Consider the following 18,681-nt stretch of genomic DNA (forward strand, 5'->3'; position numbering starts at 1 on the left):
CTTACTTTCTTTAGTTGAAATGACAATCTAAGGTGCCTGCTACCTCCATTAATCTATCAAGTCTGTCTGTCTGTCTGTCTGTCTGTCTGTCTGTCTGTCTGTCTGTCTGTCTGTCTGTCTGTCTGTCTGTCTGTCTGTCTGTCTGTCTGTCTGTCTGTCTGTCTGTCTGTCTGTCTGTCTGTCTGTCTGTCTGTCTGTCTGTCTGTCTGTCTGTCTGTCTGTCTGTCTGTCTGTCTGTCTGTCTGTCTGTCTGTGTGTGTGTGTGTGAGACAGAGAGAAAGAGACTGTGTGTGCACAGCAGCCATCGAACCTCCTCTCTTCCCATTCTGTCTGTTGCGCGGTGCGTTGCTATGACAACTCCTCTGGGTGCTGACTGCACCACAACGGACCTCTGAAAGCCAGAGCTCGGGGAACCTCCTCGCCCCGGGAAAGCAGCATAAAATTGGGATAAACGCCTTCGATTATGGGACACAATGGCCTGCCGCTCCTGAAAGATTCATTCATTCCGGAAAAAGAGAACTGTGGAGGGAGGGGTGGGGGGGAGAGAAAAGGGGGCCTCACCCCCCTCCACTCCTCTTCTCTGCTCTCCCACGGTGGGCATAGGCATGACATCAACGGCTCTCAATGGGACTGGCATTCTTGACATGCCCACTGCCCCCCTCCCACCACTCGTACCCTCCATACCGCCTCCCTCCATCTCTCCCTTTCTCGCCACTGCCAGCTTGGACTCAGCTCTTGGCCGGGCGACTTGGGGCCAACACCACTGTTTGCAGGCGAGACAAAAGCCCCTCAGAGGGAGAAGAGGAGAAGCGGAGAGCTTCACATGGTCCCAGCCAAGAGCAGGGATTGCTGCCTCCCTCCCTCTGCCCTACCCCTTATAGGCCCCAATTTTGGCTTGGGTGGTGGTGTCACCCCAGTATCTGCGAATCCCTCTCCCCAAAATGGTCTCTTTCCTCTCCGAGCTAGAAATGTCTGAAAGAGTATGACAAGTCAAGGAATTTGGGATGAGTGATATCTCATGCCACAACCTCTGTTGGCAGTGACGCCATTCCTCTGGCTTTTGTTGGGCTGATGGTCATTTGTCTTTGAGAGGAAATAGCTTTCCAACACATTTCCTGGATTAGAGTGATGTAATAGTACTCTATACTGTAGGTTGTGAAATCCAGTGCCGATGGGAGACAGGGGACAAATCAGTGTGATGACAACCCTAGAGGTATTCTCCTTCATCTGTGAAGTCAACGTTCAGTCTGAATGCAGTGATATCTGTTATTTCATAGATTGAGATTGTTTTAGATATTGTCATAACGTTACCTAAATTTATGTATGACTTCTTCGTCGCGTTTGAAAATGTTGATTACGCTTTTATATCAATCGGATGGATATAGCGTTCTTGATATAGGGCTAGAATGAAAAAATGATTACTATTCAGTACTTACTGACACATACAGTACCAGCCAAAAGTTTGAACACACCTTCAAGGGTTTTTCTTTATTTTTTATTATTTTCTACATTGTATAATAATAGTGAAGACAACAAAACTAGGAAATATCACGTGGAATCATTTACTAACCCAAAAAGTGTTAATGTCACGACTTCCGCCGAGGTCGGTCCCTCTCCTTGTTCGGGCGGCGTTCGGCGGTCGACGTCACCGGTCTTCTAGCCATCGCCGATCCACATTTCATTTTCCATTTGTTTTGTCTTGTTTTCCCGCACACCTGGTTTCATTCCCTCATTACTCGTCTTGCATATAACCCTCTGTTTCCCCCCATGTCTGTGTGTGGAATTGTTTTTGTAAATGTATGTGTACTCCAGGCTGGTTTGCGCCGGGTTATTGTAACCCATGTGTGTTTAGTTTTCTGAGTGCCGTGTTTTGTTCGCCTCAATAAAGGGCTCCATTTGCTACCTATTTCTGCTCTCCTCCGCCTGACTTCCCTGCAGTTAGTTACGCACTACTTTACAGTTAAATAAATCAAAAACATTTTATATTTGAGATTCTTCAAAGTAGCCACCCTTTGCCTTGATGACAAATAAAGAAAAACGCTTGAATGAGTAGGTGTGTCAAAATGTTTGATTGGTACTGTACATGGCAACTATTATATTATATTTTAGAAAAATACTGACATATGATATATACATAAATACATGATATATAGGATTAGGATTCCTGATCAAAAACCGTGGTGATGGGACTTAATCCCTCTATGTTGTGTATTGACCCTGATATCCATACATAAAGTTAACCACTTGTGACCTCCACATTACCAGGAACCAGAGGTTTTCTGATGCAACATTTCACCCTGAACCAGTATCGGGGATGCTGGGTGAAGTATACAGTATATTGTCTGATGACATAGCTGGACACTGCTACACGACAACGTTAAACATTGTTTCCATCCCGTGCCATAAACTAGCTCATCTCTCCAGCAGAAGGTCTCTCAGACTCTTCCGCTGGCCCAACCAGAGGTTATGAAGCCAAGATTAGAGAGTGCTTCCTGGCTAGGACCATCCAGAGGTTATGAAGCCCAGATTAGAGAGTGCTTCCTGGCTAGGACCATCCAGAGGTTATGAAGCCCAGATTAGAGAGTGATTCCTGGCTAGGACCATCCAGAGGTTATGAAGCCCAGATTAGAGAGTGCTTCCTGGCTAGGACCATCCAGAGGTTATGAAACCCAGATTAGAGAGTGCTTCCTGGCTAGGACCATCCAGAGGTTATGAAGCCCTGATTAGAGAGTGCTTCCTGGCTAGGACCATCCAGAGGTTATGAAACCCAGATTAGAGAGTGCTTCCTGGCTAGGACCATCCAGAGGTTATGAAACCCAGATTAGAGAGTGCTTCCTGGCTAGGACCATCCAGAGGTTATGAAGCCCTGATTAGAGAGTGCTTCCTGGCTAGGACCATCCAGAGGTTATGAAGCCCAGATTAGAGAGTGCTTCCTGTCTAGGACCATCCAGAGGTTATGAAACCCAGATTAGAGAGTGCTTTCTGGCTAGGAAGATCCAGTAGGGAATGGATTAAGGAATTGAGGGATTTTCACTTTGAAACTAGGCTGTTGACTCCTCCCTCTAGCCATCTGTATGGTGTGTGTGAATCTGTGTGTTAGAATGTGCATCCTTTGGACACATGTCTGGTCCACTTCAATGGTAGTGACAGACATCAGGACTGACTGGGCAGCTCTGGTCAGTGTGGCTGGATGCTCTTGTCTTGCTGGATGCTAAAGAGGAGTTGCTGGCCTACAGTGAACTGTAGCTGAGTTTTTGGGAAGATCCATTCGTAGCCCTCAGGTTAATGTGCTGGGGTGTTATATCATCTGACATACATATGACAGTGTCTGATGAAGCAGAAGGGATTCCACCTTGTCTTTCTATTGGCTGTCTGACTCCTTCTATAGAGCCTAGCCTGAGGCTGAAGATTATCTAACTTTGGTCAATGTACACAGCACTCATCTCGACCGCACCAGAGATGAAGTAAGTGCATTCCTGCAATACTCTGCTCATCTCTATTAATCTCTGGCACCGAGATCCTATTGTTGATTGATGGAAGGGCATCTGTGGTCTGCTGGTGTCGCTAATGAGCAGAGAAAACCTGCACTTTTGGAACATGGAGATGTTTGAACGTGTCTAGTGCATTTTCTACAGGCAGCTTATACTCACAGACAGGGTTATTGTCATAACAGTTGATGCTAAGTGGGAAAAAAGTCAAGCCAGGAAACCCAGAGAAATCTTTTTGCATGGGAAGATCAGACCTGAAGGTACCGTCTGTGCCTAGAAAGAGACTATAGGCCTGAAGGTGTGTTCACATGGCATTAGCCATAAAGTGATATGATCACAGATGGCATGTCTGGCCATGGTGATTTGAAATCAATTTCATTATAGAGGAACTAAACAGAAACAGAAAATGGATGTTCAGGTTTTCTACTATCCCCATGTCACCTCTCAGTTCTCACCTAGTGTGCATCAAGCCTTTGGTGGCCCAGTGAGAGGTGCACCTACCTTTTGTGATATTAGGGAACCCAATGATCTTTCCATGATTAAGAATACATCAAATCAAGGTTTATTGGTTGCATACACAGTTTAGCAGATGTTTTAGCGGGTGCAGCAAAATGCTTATGTTACTAGCTCCTAACAATGCAGTAAAATGTCAAACAAGTACACAAATAATAAAAATAGAAAAACAAGAATAATAATCAAGAACGTCGTGACAAATCCAATTAAAATCTCAAATAGCTCTGTAACAGTAATCAAAATGAAATCAACACGTATGTGCACTGGAATCATTTACACAAGAAATACAAAGAATGATGTCTAGAGCCGTAGATATATTGTAGTGAGCTATGTCAAGAATCCAGTATATAAATAAATATGTGGTGTGTATAAACATTGTAGCTTGATACAAAGTACAGTAGTAACATTACAATAAACTATAATGTACTATGTAATACAGTACTAATGTATAGTATGTGTGACAATGCACACATATCATATGTGGCATATACTGTCATATACTGAAATGGCATTTTCTTATCCTATCTGATCTGATGATACAAACTTGAAGATAGATGTGCCAAAAAATATGGATATGTGATTTTTCAGCTGAAAAATGAAATTGGCACTAATGCAGGAGAATGCATTAGTGGCTTGCTCTAATTTGCTAGTTATTCTGTTGAATTGGAAGGCTCTTGTCTGGACAGATCTTGTATCGGCTAGTACTGTGACAGGAGAACTAATGCGAGTGCCATTCATAGTTAATCATAATGTCACAACCCTCCCCACTCCCCCCTCGCCCTCGGTCTAACTATAATGAAAAGAGAGGGAAAAGGATTCAATTAACAGCAGTCATGCAGTAGATCTCTCCATACTACAAATGGATTGTTTTGTATCACGTTTCCTTCTAATTAATATGGCTTCTCCTCCGACAACCCAAAGCAATAATAACAGCTGTGATGATAGTGTGATGATGACTGGTGTGTGCCTGTGCATGGTGTTTACATGTCCTTTCTGCTTTTTCACACGTATGAAATAGGAAGTGAATAAGTGAGAGTCTTCGCTCCGTCTGTGTGCCTAGGAACAGGCCAGCTGTTCTATCCTATAGTCAAGGCTTAGACACATAGTTACAGAGGCTGAGAACCCCTTTCTTACATCTTCTCCTCAGAACGTGTGGTTGTGTGTGTATGTGTGTTTGCCTGTGTGTCCAATGAACGGTGTCCCATTGTGCAACACTGAATCTATAAGGTTTTTTTTTTTAAATGTGTCAATACTTTGGCTTATTCCCAAAGTAAAATACAGAATCTTAGCTACGTTGCTCTCTAACTGTGTTCTGGCCGTCTTTCGCTCTACCACTGTAAAAAAAATACTTGATGAATGATGACTAGGTTGAAGTCTCTCAATTCCGTTTAGCCATTAGTGTCCATGAGGGTAAGGATGTGAGCAACAGAGGTCTATTGAGGAGACTGGGACACCCACTGTGTATTTGTGACTGTGGTACTGCTAACCCCAGGGGTACGGTCAAAGTTCAGAATCACTGATTCAGTTTATTTCCTCTTCGTCCTTCTCTGTAATCTATTAACTGTCATGCTTCATGAATAGGGTCAGTGTGCGCATGGTGACTGACAAATTAAACAATCATCTCTGTGAGATAATTGACTGATGTTTTAAAGTGAAATTCTAAAGATGTTTTTCAAACAAATTGCTGGGACAGTGGATTGTGAATGACATAATAGAGATGTATGAATTGAGAAACAAAGATGTGTCCGTCTCTCTAGTAAACCATTCCCTCTCCTTCCCAACATGTCATCGTCATCTTCCTTCACACTTGTGTGAGTGTTGTATGACAACCACAGCTGTCCCTCCTCTCATTTCTCCAATTAACACAAATAGTATCTTATTTAGACTGCTCTAATGAGCAAACACTTCAATTTTGTAAAGCTACTTTAAAAGTCTAGTTGACGGCCAACATTCTTCTGGCACTGAGCAAATTTCAGGTCTGCTGAGCACATGAACTTTGTGAAATACTTCCAGTGCGTTTACTGTGAACACTGAGGTTGTATCCACTTTGAGTTAAAGTTTCAGACAGTGGCTATTTGATCATAATGTAGGCCTACCAGAGTGGCCTACCACCAGAAACAATGGAGAAAATGCATCCCATAACATTTTAACTTGGAAATAGCTGTTGTGTCATTCAGCCTACAGTAGCAGCCAATGTTTGGTGCTCAATGTAAGCCTATATTCCATGAGATGGCTGGAAAAAAAAACATGTAGGGCTTGACATTAACCTGTTTATCCACTTGTGCTTCAGTCAAAGAGGTGACTGAAAATGTTGTGTTGTTTGATGCAAGAAACCAATTCACAAAATAAAATGCATAATTTTTTCCCATACCATTATTACAGACAGATAATTACTGGTCAAAAGCCCCATTTCAGTTCCTGTAGGCCAGCCATACTGACTGGAACCTCCGGACATACGATAATGGAGAAATTGAGAAAATAAGAGGTAAAGAAGGAACATGTGAGAAAAATATTGTCCAGATAAGTTCAAACTGTCAGTTCAAACTGTCAGTCAGTCTGTCTGTTACTCTTGTACCATTCCCCATTATCTCCAATAGGCCTTGTTATAGACTGCCTCCTCCACCTCTCTACATCCCCTCTTTCCCTTCCTCCCTCCATCACTCTCTCTTCCTCTACTTCTCTCAGTGAAGGTTCAGAGAGGGACCGTGGCCCACCCCTAGGGGAACCTGTGTTGTCCTCTGGGCTACTGGATACTTCAGCTGAAATCAGTTCATGGTTAAAGTCCCCCTCCCATTAACTCAGCGGGGACCACGATGGAGAGATTGTTCTCAAGTTGGTGTTTCCCTGGCTGATTTTGGTTGTGTCTTAGAGTATGTGTCTACATTTGACTGGTTGATGTTTAGGATACATTTTCTTCACACTGAAAGTAGGGGTTAATTTCATAGCTCCTTAGAGACTATTGAAGAAGAGTGAAGGTTGATCCTGTCATCAAGAGTGACGATATAAACCCGTCATCGTTTCTATGATGTTTGTAAACAGAGCATTTGATTTTATGACATGGCCATTTTATCGCTGTAAAAATAGGGTTGCATGTGTAACAGTATAACTTTATAGCGTCCCTTCGCCCTTACCGGGCGCGAACCAGGGACCCTCTGCACACATCAACAACAGTCACCCTCGCCCATACCCGGGCGCGAACCAGGGACCCTCTGCACACATCAACAACAGTCACCCTCGAAGCATCGTTACCCATCGCTCCACAAAAGCCGTGGCCCTTGCAGAGCAAGGGGAACCACTACTTCAAGGTCTCAGAGCAAGTGACGTCACCGATCGAAACGCTATTTAGCGTGCACCGCTAACTAAGCTAGCCGTTTCACATCCATTACACATGTACAGTAGGTGGTACGCTGGACCAATCGATAGGCAGGTTATTCAACCCTGAACATCCAAAACAAAGGCTGAGTTGGATTGGGGATGGTTCATCTATTTTACTGTGAAGAACCAATCTAACCTCCTTCCTCACGCTCACAATATGAGGATAGTCACAAGGACATGCGTTATGATCATATAATGTACATCTATAGTTTCGCCAGACATGTGACTGATGTATCAAACTGGGGGCCTGTCAAATGCAGATTATGCATGTTTAAATAACTTTCTCTCTCTCTCTGGCTCCCTCTTTCTCTCTCTGTCTCCCTCTTTCTCTCTGACACAGTGCCAGCATCATGCCTAAGCAAGTGGAGGTGAGGATGCACGAAAGTCACCTGGAGCCCATCGAGGCCAGGCCCAGGAACAAGTGTATCAGCTGCTTCTCTTCTCTTTTCAAGAACCTGCTGCTCACGCTCACTGTACTCGGTCAGTACAATCATCAGCTGTTTTACCAAGCACAATATTTACATTTACATTTAAGTCATTTAGCAGACCTTCTTTCTCCCAGACCTTCTTTCAAATGTGTGTGAGCATTCACCTTATGACATCCAGTGGAACAACCACTTTACAATAGTGCATCTAAATATTTTAAGGGGGGAGGGGATGCTGAGAAGGATTACAAGGGCCTATCCTAGGTATTCCAATATCACAATCTCTCTCTCTATCTCTTTCCCCTCCTTCCTTTCTCCCAACCTTCTTTCCTGTGTGTGTGAGCATGTGTAATATGTACATCACAGACCACTTGGCAGAACACTCTCATAGCGGCTCCCATAGCGGCATTGATCATTAGCGATCACAGAGAGGGTTAGAGATGTAGGATGCTCCCTGCACAGGAAAACAAGGGCCCTCCTCGTCCAGCAGGTGTACAGCATCAACGGGGTGAGGTTACATTTCTGAACCTGTGCTTGAATCTAAAACAGCTTACAGATATCAGTGAGCTTAAAAGGTTTGTATTGCTGACTGTGTTGTGAAACAGCCTCCCAGGGCCTGTGATATTTGGCAGGGATCTAGTAGCAGAGAAAGTGCTGCCTACTAGGGAGGTAGTTTGGGGTCTGGGCCTAGTTTTGTCTGGCCTGAGCAGGACAGAGGAGACAGAGCCAGGGACAGGAACAGAGACTGACCACAGGGCCAGTGTGCAGACAAAGCTACAGGGGGCAGGAGCACTCAGATGCCAGCTTCATGGAGAATAGAGGTAGGAGGGGTTGGGAGTGGAAGGACATGGCTGGAGAGGTTGGGGTGTTGGGGGCTAGTTTAGGATACACTGCCGTTGAAAGGTTTGGGGTCACTTAGAAACGCCTCACAAGTCCTCAACTGGCAGCTTCATTAAATAGTACCCGCAAAACACCAGTCTCTATGTCAACAGTTCTATTTGTCACCAAGATGGCATAGCAGTCAGACGTCTTTTGTCCTCGTCTTGTCGTGTCCCGTATATTTATATATATATTTACAACTTTCCTCGCATACATTTTTATATATATTTTTTATTTTCCATAAACTCACCAAAACACTCTCCTGCAACCCACCTCACCAATTTATATATATTTAAAAAAAAGAAAGTATTATTCGCCTCAAATCTGTAATCCTCCATTCAGGCTAGCCAGAAGCTAGCCTTAAGCTAACCAGAAGGTAATCAGAAGCTAGTTAGCTTCTTTACTGGCTAATCGTTAGTATTCAGCTAACCACGGTTTGTGGTCATCAGCTATCCTTTAGCTCGAAAATCTATCGCCAGTTTTGTACGGCACGGCTCGGACCGGAACATACCGGGCCTATTTTTCTCTCCATGTCCCCGGATTTCAACCGCTAACTCTGGACATTTGTACCTGGATCTCGCCGCTAGCTAGCTGCTATCCGTGTGACTATCGGCTTACGTCGATTCCGGAGCAAACATCAATTATTCCGTAGCTAGCCAGCTGAAGAGTTCCATCAGTCACTCCTGGGCTATAATCACCTATACGGACCCGTTTTACTGCCAACTCAGAGCCCCACTGGGCTTTCACAACTGGACTACCGATGTTATCTACCCGAGGGAGTTATCTGGCTGGCTCCTCCGTAGCGACGTTACCTGAATGCCCATCTGCGGTCCGCTAATCGTTAGCTGTCTTATCGGCTGCTATCTGAATAGACCTATCGGACAATTTTTTTAATTATAAAAAAAAAAATTATTGGGCCTCCTTTAACATTTACATTTTTACATTTAAGTCATTTAGGAGACGCTCTTATCCAGATAACTATATCTATTGTTTTTTTTGCGAATTGCATTGATCCCTTCCACCACACGGAACCCCACTAATCCTACCGACGGAAACGCACGAGGTGGCTAAAAACAGACCTCCATCCTATGCTAGCTTTCTACCGATGGCCCGGCTAGCTGTCTGAATCGCCGTGACCCCAACCAATCTCACTACTCACTGGACCCTTTTGATCACTCGACTAAGCATGCCTCACCTTAATGTCAATATGCCTTGTCGATTGCTGTTCTGGTTAGTGTTTATTGGCTTATTTCACTGTAGAGCCTCTAGGCCTGCTCACTATACCTTATCCAATCTATTAGTTCCACCACCCACACATGCGATGACATCTCTTGGTTTCAATGATGTTTCTGTAGAGACAACATCTCTCTCATCATCACTTAATACCTAGGTTTACCTCCACTGTATTCACATCCTACCATACCTTTGTCTGTACATTATAACTTGAAGCTATTTTATCGCCCCCAGAAACCTCCTTTTAATCTCTGTTCTAGACGTTCTAGACGACCAATTCTTATTTATTTTAGCCGTACCCTTATCCTACTCCTCCTCTGTTCTTCTGGCGATGTAGAGGTGAATCCAGGCCCTGCAGTGCCTAGCTCCACTCCTATTGCCCAGGCGCTCTCTTTTGATGACTTCTGTAAACGTAATAGCCTTGGTTTCATGCATGTTAACATTATAAGCCTCCTCCCTAAGTTTGTTTTATTCACTGCTTTAGCACACTCTGATAACCCGGATGTTCTAGCTGTGTGTGAATCCTGGCTTAGGAAGACCACCAACAATTCTGAAATTTTAATCCCAAACTACAACATTTCCAGACAAGATAGAACTGACAAAGGGGTGGTGTTGCAATCTACTGCAAAGATAGCCTGCAGAGTTCTGTCCTACTATCCAGGTCTGTACCCAAACAATTTGAACTTCTACTTTTAAAAATCCACCTCTCTAAAAACAAGTCTCTCACCGTTGCCGCCTGCTATAGACCACCCTCTGCCCCCAGCTGTGCTCTGGACACCATATGTGAACTGATTGCCCCGCATCTATCAGAGCTCATGCTGCTAGGCGACCTAAACTGGAACATGCTTAACATCTCAGCCATCCTACAATCTAAACCTGGTGCCCTCAATCTCACACAAATTATCAATGAACCTACCAGGTACATCCCCAAAGCCTTAAACACGGGCACCCTCATAGATATCATCCTAACCAACTTGCCCTCTAAATACACCTCTGCTGTCTTCAACCAAGATCTCAGCGATCACTGCCTCATTGCCTGCAACCGTAATGGGTCAGCGGTCAAACGACCTCCACTCATCACTGTCAAACGCTCCCTGAAACACTTCAGCGAGCAGTCCTTTCTAATCGACCTTGCCAGGGTATCCTGGAAGGATATTGATCTCACCCCATCAGTACAGGATGCCTGTTTTTTTATTCCTTCCTAACCATCTTAAATAAGCATGCCCCATTCAAGAAATTTAGAACCAGGAACAGATATAGCCATTGGTTCTCCCCAGACCTGACTGCCCTTAACCAACGAAAAAACATCCTATGGCGTTCTGCATCCTACCAATCCTCGACTTTGGCGATGTAATTTACAAAATAGCCTCCAATACCCTACTCAACAAATTGGATGCAGTCTATCACAGTGCAATCCGTTTTGTCACCCACCATTGCGACCTGTACCGACCTGTACGCTCTCGTTGGCTGGCCCTCGCTTCATACTCGTCGCCAAACCCACTGGCTCCATGTCATCTACAAGACCCTGCTAGGTAAAGTCCCCCTTATCTCAGCTCGCTGGTTACCATAGCATCACCCACCTGTAGCACACGCTCCAGCAGGTATATCTCTCTGGTCACCCCCAAAACCAATTCTTTCTTTGGCCGCCTCTCCTTCCAGTTCTTTGCTGCCAATGACTGGAACGAACTACAAACATCTCTGAAACTGGAAACACTTATCTCCTTCACTAGCTTTAAGCACCAACTGTCAGAGCAGCTCACAGATTACTGCACCTTTACATAGCCCACCTATAATTTAGCCCAAACAACTACCTCTTTCCCTACTGTATTTATTTTATTTATTTATTTTGCTCCTTTGCACCCCATTATTTCTACTTTGCACATTCTTCCACTGCAAATCTACCATTCCAGTGTTTTACTTGCTATATTGTATTTACTTTGCCAACATGGCCTTTTTTTGCCTTTACCTCCCTTATCTCACCTCATTTGCTCACATGTTTATACTGTATTATTGACTGTATGCTTGTTTTACTCCATGTGTAACTCTGTGTCGTTGTATGTGTCGAACTGCTTTGCTTTATCTTGGCCAGGCCGCAAATGTCAATGAGAACTTGTTCTCAACTTGCCTACCTGGTTAAATAAAGGTGAAATAAAAATAAATAACTAAATAAACAGTGAAGAGGCGACTCCGGGATGCTGGCCTTCTAGGCAGAGTTGCAAAGGTTAAGCCATATCTCAGACTGGCCAATAAGAATAAAAGAATAGGATAGACAAAAGAACACAGACACTGGACAGAGGAATATTGGAAAAAAGTGTTATGGACAGACAAATCTAAGTTGGAGGTGTTCGGATCACAAAGAAGAACATTCATGAGATGCAGACATATTAAAAGATGCTGGAGGAGTGCTTGATGCCATCTGTCAAGCATGGTGGAGGCAATGTAATGGTCTGGGGGTGCTTTAGTGGTGGTAAAGTGGGAGATTTGTACAGGTTGAAAGGGATCTTGAAGAAGGAAAGCTTTCACTCCATTTTCCAATGCCATGCCATACCCTGTTGACAGAGCTTAATTGGAGCCAATTTCCTCCTACAACAGGACAATGACCCAAAGCACAGCTCCAAACTATGCAAGAACTATTTAGGGAAGAAGCAGTCAGCTGGTAATATGTATATAATGAAGTGGCCAGCACAGTAAACGGATCTCAACCCTATTGAGCTGTTGTGGGAGCAGCTTGACCATATACTACATAAGTAGTGTCAAGCCAATCCAACTTGTGGGAGGTGCTTCTGATTACCTCATCAAATTCACAACTGGAATGCAAAAGGTCTGCAAGGCTGTAATTGCTGCAAATGGACGATTCTTTGACAAAAGCTGTCACGCCCTGACCCTAGAGATCCTTTTTATGTCTCTATTTTGGTTTGGTCAGGGTGTGAGTTGGGGTGGGCATTCTATGTTTATGTGTTCTATGTTTTCTATTCCTGTGTGTTTGGCCGGGTGTGGTTCTCAATCAGAGGCAGCTGTCTTTCGTTGTCTCTGATTGAGAACCATACTTAGGTAGCCTGTGTCTTGTGCGTAGTTGTTTTCTGTTTTTGTGTCTTCACCAGACAGAACTGTTTCGTGTTGTTACATTTAGTTATTTTGTCTCAGTGTTCAGTTTTTTAAATAAATAATCACGAACACTTCCCACGCTGCGCTTTGGTCCACACCTTCTCCTTCCAACAGCCGTTACAAAAGCAAAGTTTGAAGGACACAATTATTATTTCAATTAAAAATCATTATTATATAACCTTGTCAACGTCTTGACTATATTTCCTTTTCATTTTCTAACTAATTTCATGTATGTTTTCATGGAAAACAAGGACATTTCTAAGTGACCCCACCTTTTGAACGGTGGTGTACATGTAGATGGGATTTGGAGAGTGGGTTAGGGATGTTAATCAAGGTTGAGCTATGAGAAGCATTTGAGGTCAGGTGGGGTTTAGGGCACATAGTTATATAGTCATTGCAGGATAGGATCAGAGGAGAGTGTCATTTTTTCCCTCAGAATTCCCCTTGGTTATAGACCTCCATATACTGGAGTATAGTAAGAGTTACTATCCAACTCTGATGCTAACTGACTGTTTCCTAGAGAATCTGCCATCTCCAGAGGGAATATAGATGCTCCTCCAAGCACTGTAGGAACCTATCTCTGTCTGAAGCTCCTCTCCCTTCAAAGTGATCTCCTCTTAATCCCTGATCAGACTAAATCAACCTCTTTCACACTGAGACTGTTTTATGTCTCCCATCCACCACTACCCAATGGCCCCTATACATGGCATGTAATCCACATCCACTCATAACCAGTTCCAGACTGATGAATTAATATGCAACAAGAAGCAGTGATTTAAGGCAGACCTATGGAAATGAAATATTGTTGTGATCTGTCTGTCAAGGTGTGTCTAAAGGCGAAGTCAGATGCAGGAGAGCAGAGTACGATAAATGAAGCGCACTTTATTTAAATTCCAAAACGGGAGCACAACAAAACAAATGCGCTCAAAAACACGGAACAATGAAGTCAAGTCCGAAAGAACATTGTATGACATGAAAACAATTACACACAAAACATGATGGGAAACAGAGGGTTAAATAGAATTAGATTGATTGGGGAAATGAAAACCAGGTGTGTATGAAAACAAGACAAGACAAATGGACATATGAAAAATGGAGCGGCGATGGCTAGAAAGCCGGTGACGTCGATCGCCGAACGCCTCCCGAACAAGGAGAGGAGCCGACTTCAGTGGAAGTCGTGACACTGTCAATCTTCTTATAGATCGCTTTTTCTCATAAGCAAGACTCATTTGGAAATCATTCTTGTTATTTCCAAACTCTCTTCACACAGAATAACAAAACGTTTTCTAAATGGAGAAAATCCCCATGCTATCCCAGACCTTCTCACAAAGTAACCAGACAGACCACTCTAGGGTCACTTCCCAATCCTACCTGCTCTCAACTCCTTGGCTGGCCTCTGAGTTAGGCACCTATTGCCTTGCCTGCTCTATGTTTGTTATGAACACTGCTCTCTCTCTCTGAACTGCTCTGTCTCTGGTCTCTCTTTAGCATTGGTTCCCCTCTCGTCTTATGGTGTTTCTCTCATTCCCAGACACAGCATTTTTTTCACACCTCTTCATAGCAACTGACCCCCTCTTCCCCCTTTTGTTCTCCAGGTGTGATTCTGGGGGCTGTGTCTGGGATGCTGCTTCGTTATGCCTCTCCCATCCACCCAGACATAGTCATGGTGATTGCGTTCCCTGGAGACATCCTGATGAGGATGCTGAAGATGTTGATCCTGCCTCTCATCATCTCCAGCTTAATCACAGGTACAGTATGGTAGAGTCATGGGTTCAACAGAAGAGAGAGAAATGCTGTTTCTCCTAATATATACAGTAACTATAGACCAATATTTTATTGCCGATATAAAACATTTCGTTTTTTTAAATACAGTTTATTATTTATTAATTGCCACAGTATCAATCATCGTCTTTCACTATTAGCACTTCAAAGTAACTTAGTACACTTATTTCACACTTCTATATCAACACATATTAGATACAATAGAGGAAAAATGCAAGGCCTAAAAATGCTTGTTTTGGCTGCAGGTTTGGCTGGGCTAGATGCCAAGTCTAGCGGTCGCCTGGGCACCAGGGCAATGGTCTACTACATGTCCACCACGGTGATTGCTGCAGTGCTGGGAGTCATCCTAGTGCTGGTCATACACCCTGGAAACCCCAAGATGAAGGAGCAGCTGGGAGATGGCCAAAAGCATGATGATGTGTCCAGCCTGGATGCCTTCTTTGACCTCATCAGGAACCTGTTCCCTGAGAACCTGGTGCAGGCCTGCTTCCAACAGGTACAGTACACCAAAACACCCAGAAATATTTAACCAGGCGAGTCAATAATGGCCTGGGTGAGGCACTCCCAGAACGATTCAGTTATATGAAGAACACATTTTATCTTTTCTTCCTTAACGCTAGTTACCAAAAGTTAAGATGGATTGAGATATAATATATTAAAGACTTGTCTGTCTTCTCTTGTCCAACCTCAGATCCAAACGGTAACTAAGAAGGTGGAGAAGGTGATTGAGGAAGACATCAATGCCACCACCACCTTGGAGGGCCTCCTGTCCAACGCCACCAAGGAGCCTGAGTTCATCATCAAGAAGTCCCTCCAGTTCAAGAGTGGCATGAACGTGTTAGGTATGGCGGCTTCTCTTTTGGACCAGGTCGCAATTGTTTCTACAACCGCCCAACTGAAAGAAACAGCACTTTTAAATTGTCTTTACTTCTTTGTCTGAGAATAAACCCAGTGCATCGCATCATATCACACCTCAACGGAACCCTGGGTGCAGCCCATTCTGCCTCACTAACTGTGTCATATTTTTGTTCTTCGTCATAAAAATAGATTCTCCATTCACTAGGATCCTCTCTCTCCATATCTCTCTGTGAGCCCATTTACTCTACTCATTCCCAGCTGTGATTCTCTCTCCTGATTGTGTGATGCAGGAGTGATTGGTTTCTTCATTGCCTTCGGCATCTGCATGGGGAAGATGGGAGAGAGGGCCAAGCTCATGCTGGAGTTCTTCAACATCCTCAACGAGATTGTTATGAACCTGGTTATCATGATCATGTGGTAAAAGAGCTTTAGCCTTTCAAGCACATTCTGTATGAACTTATGCTAGTCATAGACATGTGCGTCCACTTCAGGAGTGTTTGTACATCTACATTTGATAATCTGGCACATATTGTAGACGTTGACTGAGATGGATACATCTTTCTCATCAGAATGTATATATTGTTAAACCTCTCCTCTGCCCCTAGGTACTCTCCCTTCGGTATCTGCTGCCTGATCTGTGGTAAGATCATCTCCATTGATGACCTGGAGGTGGTTGCTAGGCAGCTGGGGATGTACATGGTGACCGTGATTGTGGGCTTGATCATCCACGGAGCCATCTTCCTGCCTGCCATCTACTTTGCCATTGTCAGGAAAAACCCCTACACCTTCTTCATGGGCATCTTCCAGGCCTGGATCACTGCCTTGGGGACAGCCTCCAGGCAAGGGCCACAAACATGGATGCCTCACTATTTACGCTATCTAACTGCTGTCACTGTAAATGTACAGATAACCTTATATAGAAAAGTATTAAATCTGTCAAATCTTTCATATCTGTGCTGAATGTTGTGGAATATACTGTATGCAACAGCATTACTCTCTCCTACTGTACCTGTGTTTGTCTCTGTCAGTGCTGGTACACTGCCTGTCACCTTCCGTTGCCTGGAGGAAAACTTGGGCATCGATAAGAGAGTCACCCGTTTCGTGCTACCTGTTGGCGCTACCATCAACATGGACGGAACCGCCCTCTACGAGGCCGTGGCAGCCATCTTTATCGCCCAGATGAACAACATCTACCTGGATGCTGGTCAGATCATCACTGTCAGGTAGGGACTGCCATTGAACATATTTTCTGATCAGGGTGGGAGTTTCACTGCCTACCTTTTTAATGTAAGTAATGACATAAACATGACATTACATTTAGAGGACACTATTATTCAAAGACACGTACATTTAGCATACATAGTTATGTGTTAATGGATCATGCAGGAACTGAGCACACAATCTGTGATGCCAGTCCCAATATCCTAAGTCACTATATTATTATTATAGTCACACCAACTCAGTCTCAAAGTGTTTCATGAAGTAGCTGTACCAATTAGCTCTGTAATTAATTAAGATAGTCCTTGGCCTTTGAACTTAATCTGTAGAGCAATTTTAACCATGAAGTTGTTTCTCTCTTGCCTCTCTTTCTCCCCATGCAGTCTGACAGCTACCCTGGCCAGTGTTGGTGCGGCCAGTATTCCCAGTGCTGGACTGGTGACTATGCTTCTAATCCTCACTGCAGTCGGCCTGCCAACTCAGGACATCAGTCTGCTGGTTGCTGTTGACTGGCTCCTGTAAGTTGATCTGCATTGATAGTGACTCAGAACCAAGTGCATGTAGTCATATGCATTCAAAGTCAAATGAGCTTATTGTATACACTGAGTACTGTATACAAAACATCAAGGACATCTGCTCTTTCCATGACATATGACCAGGTGAATCCAGGCGAAAGTTATGATCACTTATTGATGTCACTAAATCCTCTTCAATCCGTGTAGATGAAGGGGAGGAGACAGGTTATAGAATGATTTTTAAGTTTTGAGACAATTAAGACATGGATTGTGTATGAGTGCCATTCAGAGGGTGAATGAGCAAGACAATATTTAAGTGCCTTTGAACGGGGTATGGTAGTGGGTGCCAGACACACCCGTTTGTGTCAAGAACTGCAATGCTGCTGGGTTTTTCACAGTTTCCCGTGTGTATGAAGAATATTCCACTACCCAAAGGACATTCAGCCAACTTGACACAACTGTGGGAAGCATTGGAGTCAACATGGGCCAGAATCCCTGTGGACCGCTTCCGACAACTTGAAGAGCCCATTCCCCAACAAATGTATGCTGTTCTGAGGGCGAGGGAGGGTTGAAGGGAGGAGGGGGAGCAACACAATACTAGGAAGGTGTCCTTAATGTTTGGTACAGTCAGTGTATGTACACCATGCTTTCAATGATTGTTATTTAAATTAGTTCTACCCCTATCCAAACCATTTTGTTTTTATCTCCACACAACACTGGTGTATTCCCAACCATTCCTATTTCCTATCCCAGGGACCGGTTCCGTACCTCGGTGAATGTGGTGGGAGACTCGTATGGCGCGGGTATCGTGTACCACCTGTCCAAGGCTGAGCTGGATGAGCTGGATGCTACACATGGCAAGTCGGGCGACATCGAGATGATGAACAAGACCTCGTCCTACTATGATGACCTCAAGAACCACCACGAAAACAACTCCAACCAGTGCGTCCAGTATGCCGCTCACAATTCAGTCGTAGTAGATGAGTGCAAGGTACAATTCACGCTTACGCACATAGATACTTGTATATAGACGCCTAACATGCTGCATGCTTGAACTGCACCTTTTTTTTTCTCTCTTTCATTTTTCATGTTTGTATGATGCCACTGTAAATACTCACAGCGTTATTTTAAGAAGAACATCTGAAAAAGACCAAAAAAATACAAATGTACTGTATATATTTCAGTGTGCATTCGCTTGGAGTAGCAGCTTTTGTGTCATTTTTCTGACTAAGAATACATTCCAAACTTGCAGAAGGTATTTCTGTTCATGTAAACACCTCTTGTGAAAAA

The 18,681-nt window shown here is 43.9% G+C and overlaps 1 protein-coding gene across 2 annotated transcripts in view; it reads left to right on the plus strand.

Annotated features, from left to right (window-relative positions):
* Positions 1–18,681, plus strand: part of LOC124002150 (excitatory amino acid transporter 2-like) — a 48,384-nt gene that overhangs the window by 23,205 nt on the left and 6,498 nt on the right. Inside the window, exons 2-10 of one of the 2 annotated variants that reach the window (XM_046309464.1) lie at positions 7,717–7,856; positions 14,614–14,766; positions 15,046–15,296; positions 15,492–15,642; positions 15,949–16,075; positions 16,264–16,497; positions 16,687–16,881; positions 17,260–17,394; positions 18,145–18,382. In XM_046309464.1, coding sequence (XP_046165420.1) covers positions 7,727–7,856; positions 14,614–14,766; positions 15,046–15,296; positions 15,492–15,642; positions 15,949–16,075; positions 16,264–16,497; positions 16,687–16,881; positions 17,260–17,394; positions 18,145–18,382 — 1,614 coding nt within the window. In that variant the 5' untranslated portion in view covers positions 7,717–7,726. The remainder of the gene's footprint in view (positions 1–7,716; positions 7,857–14,613; positions 14,767–15,045; positions 15,297–15,491; positions 15,643–15,948; positions 16,076–16,263; positions 16,498–16,686; positions 16,882–17,259; positions 17,395–18,144; positions 18,383–18,681) is intronic. The other variant, XM_046309475.1, reaches the window with a different exon arrangement.

This window comes from Oncorhynchus gorbuscha, linkage group LG02 (genome assembly GCF_021184085.1).
Source record: "Oncorhynchus gorbuscha isolate QuinsamMale2020 ecotype Even-year linkage group LG02, OgorEven_v1.0, whole genome shotgun sequence".
NCBI classification, from domain to species: Eukaryota; Metazoa; Chordata; class Actinopteri; order Salmoniformes; family Salmonidae; genus Oncorhynchus; species Oncorhynchus gorbuscha.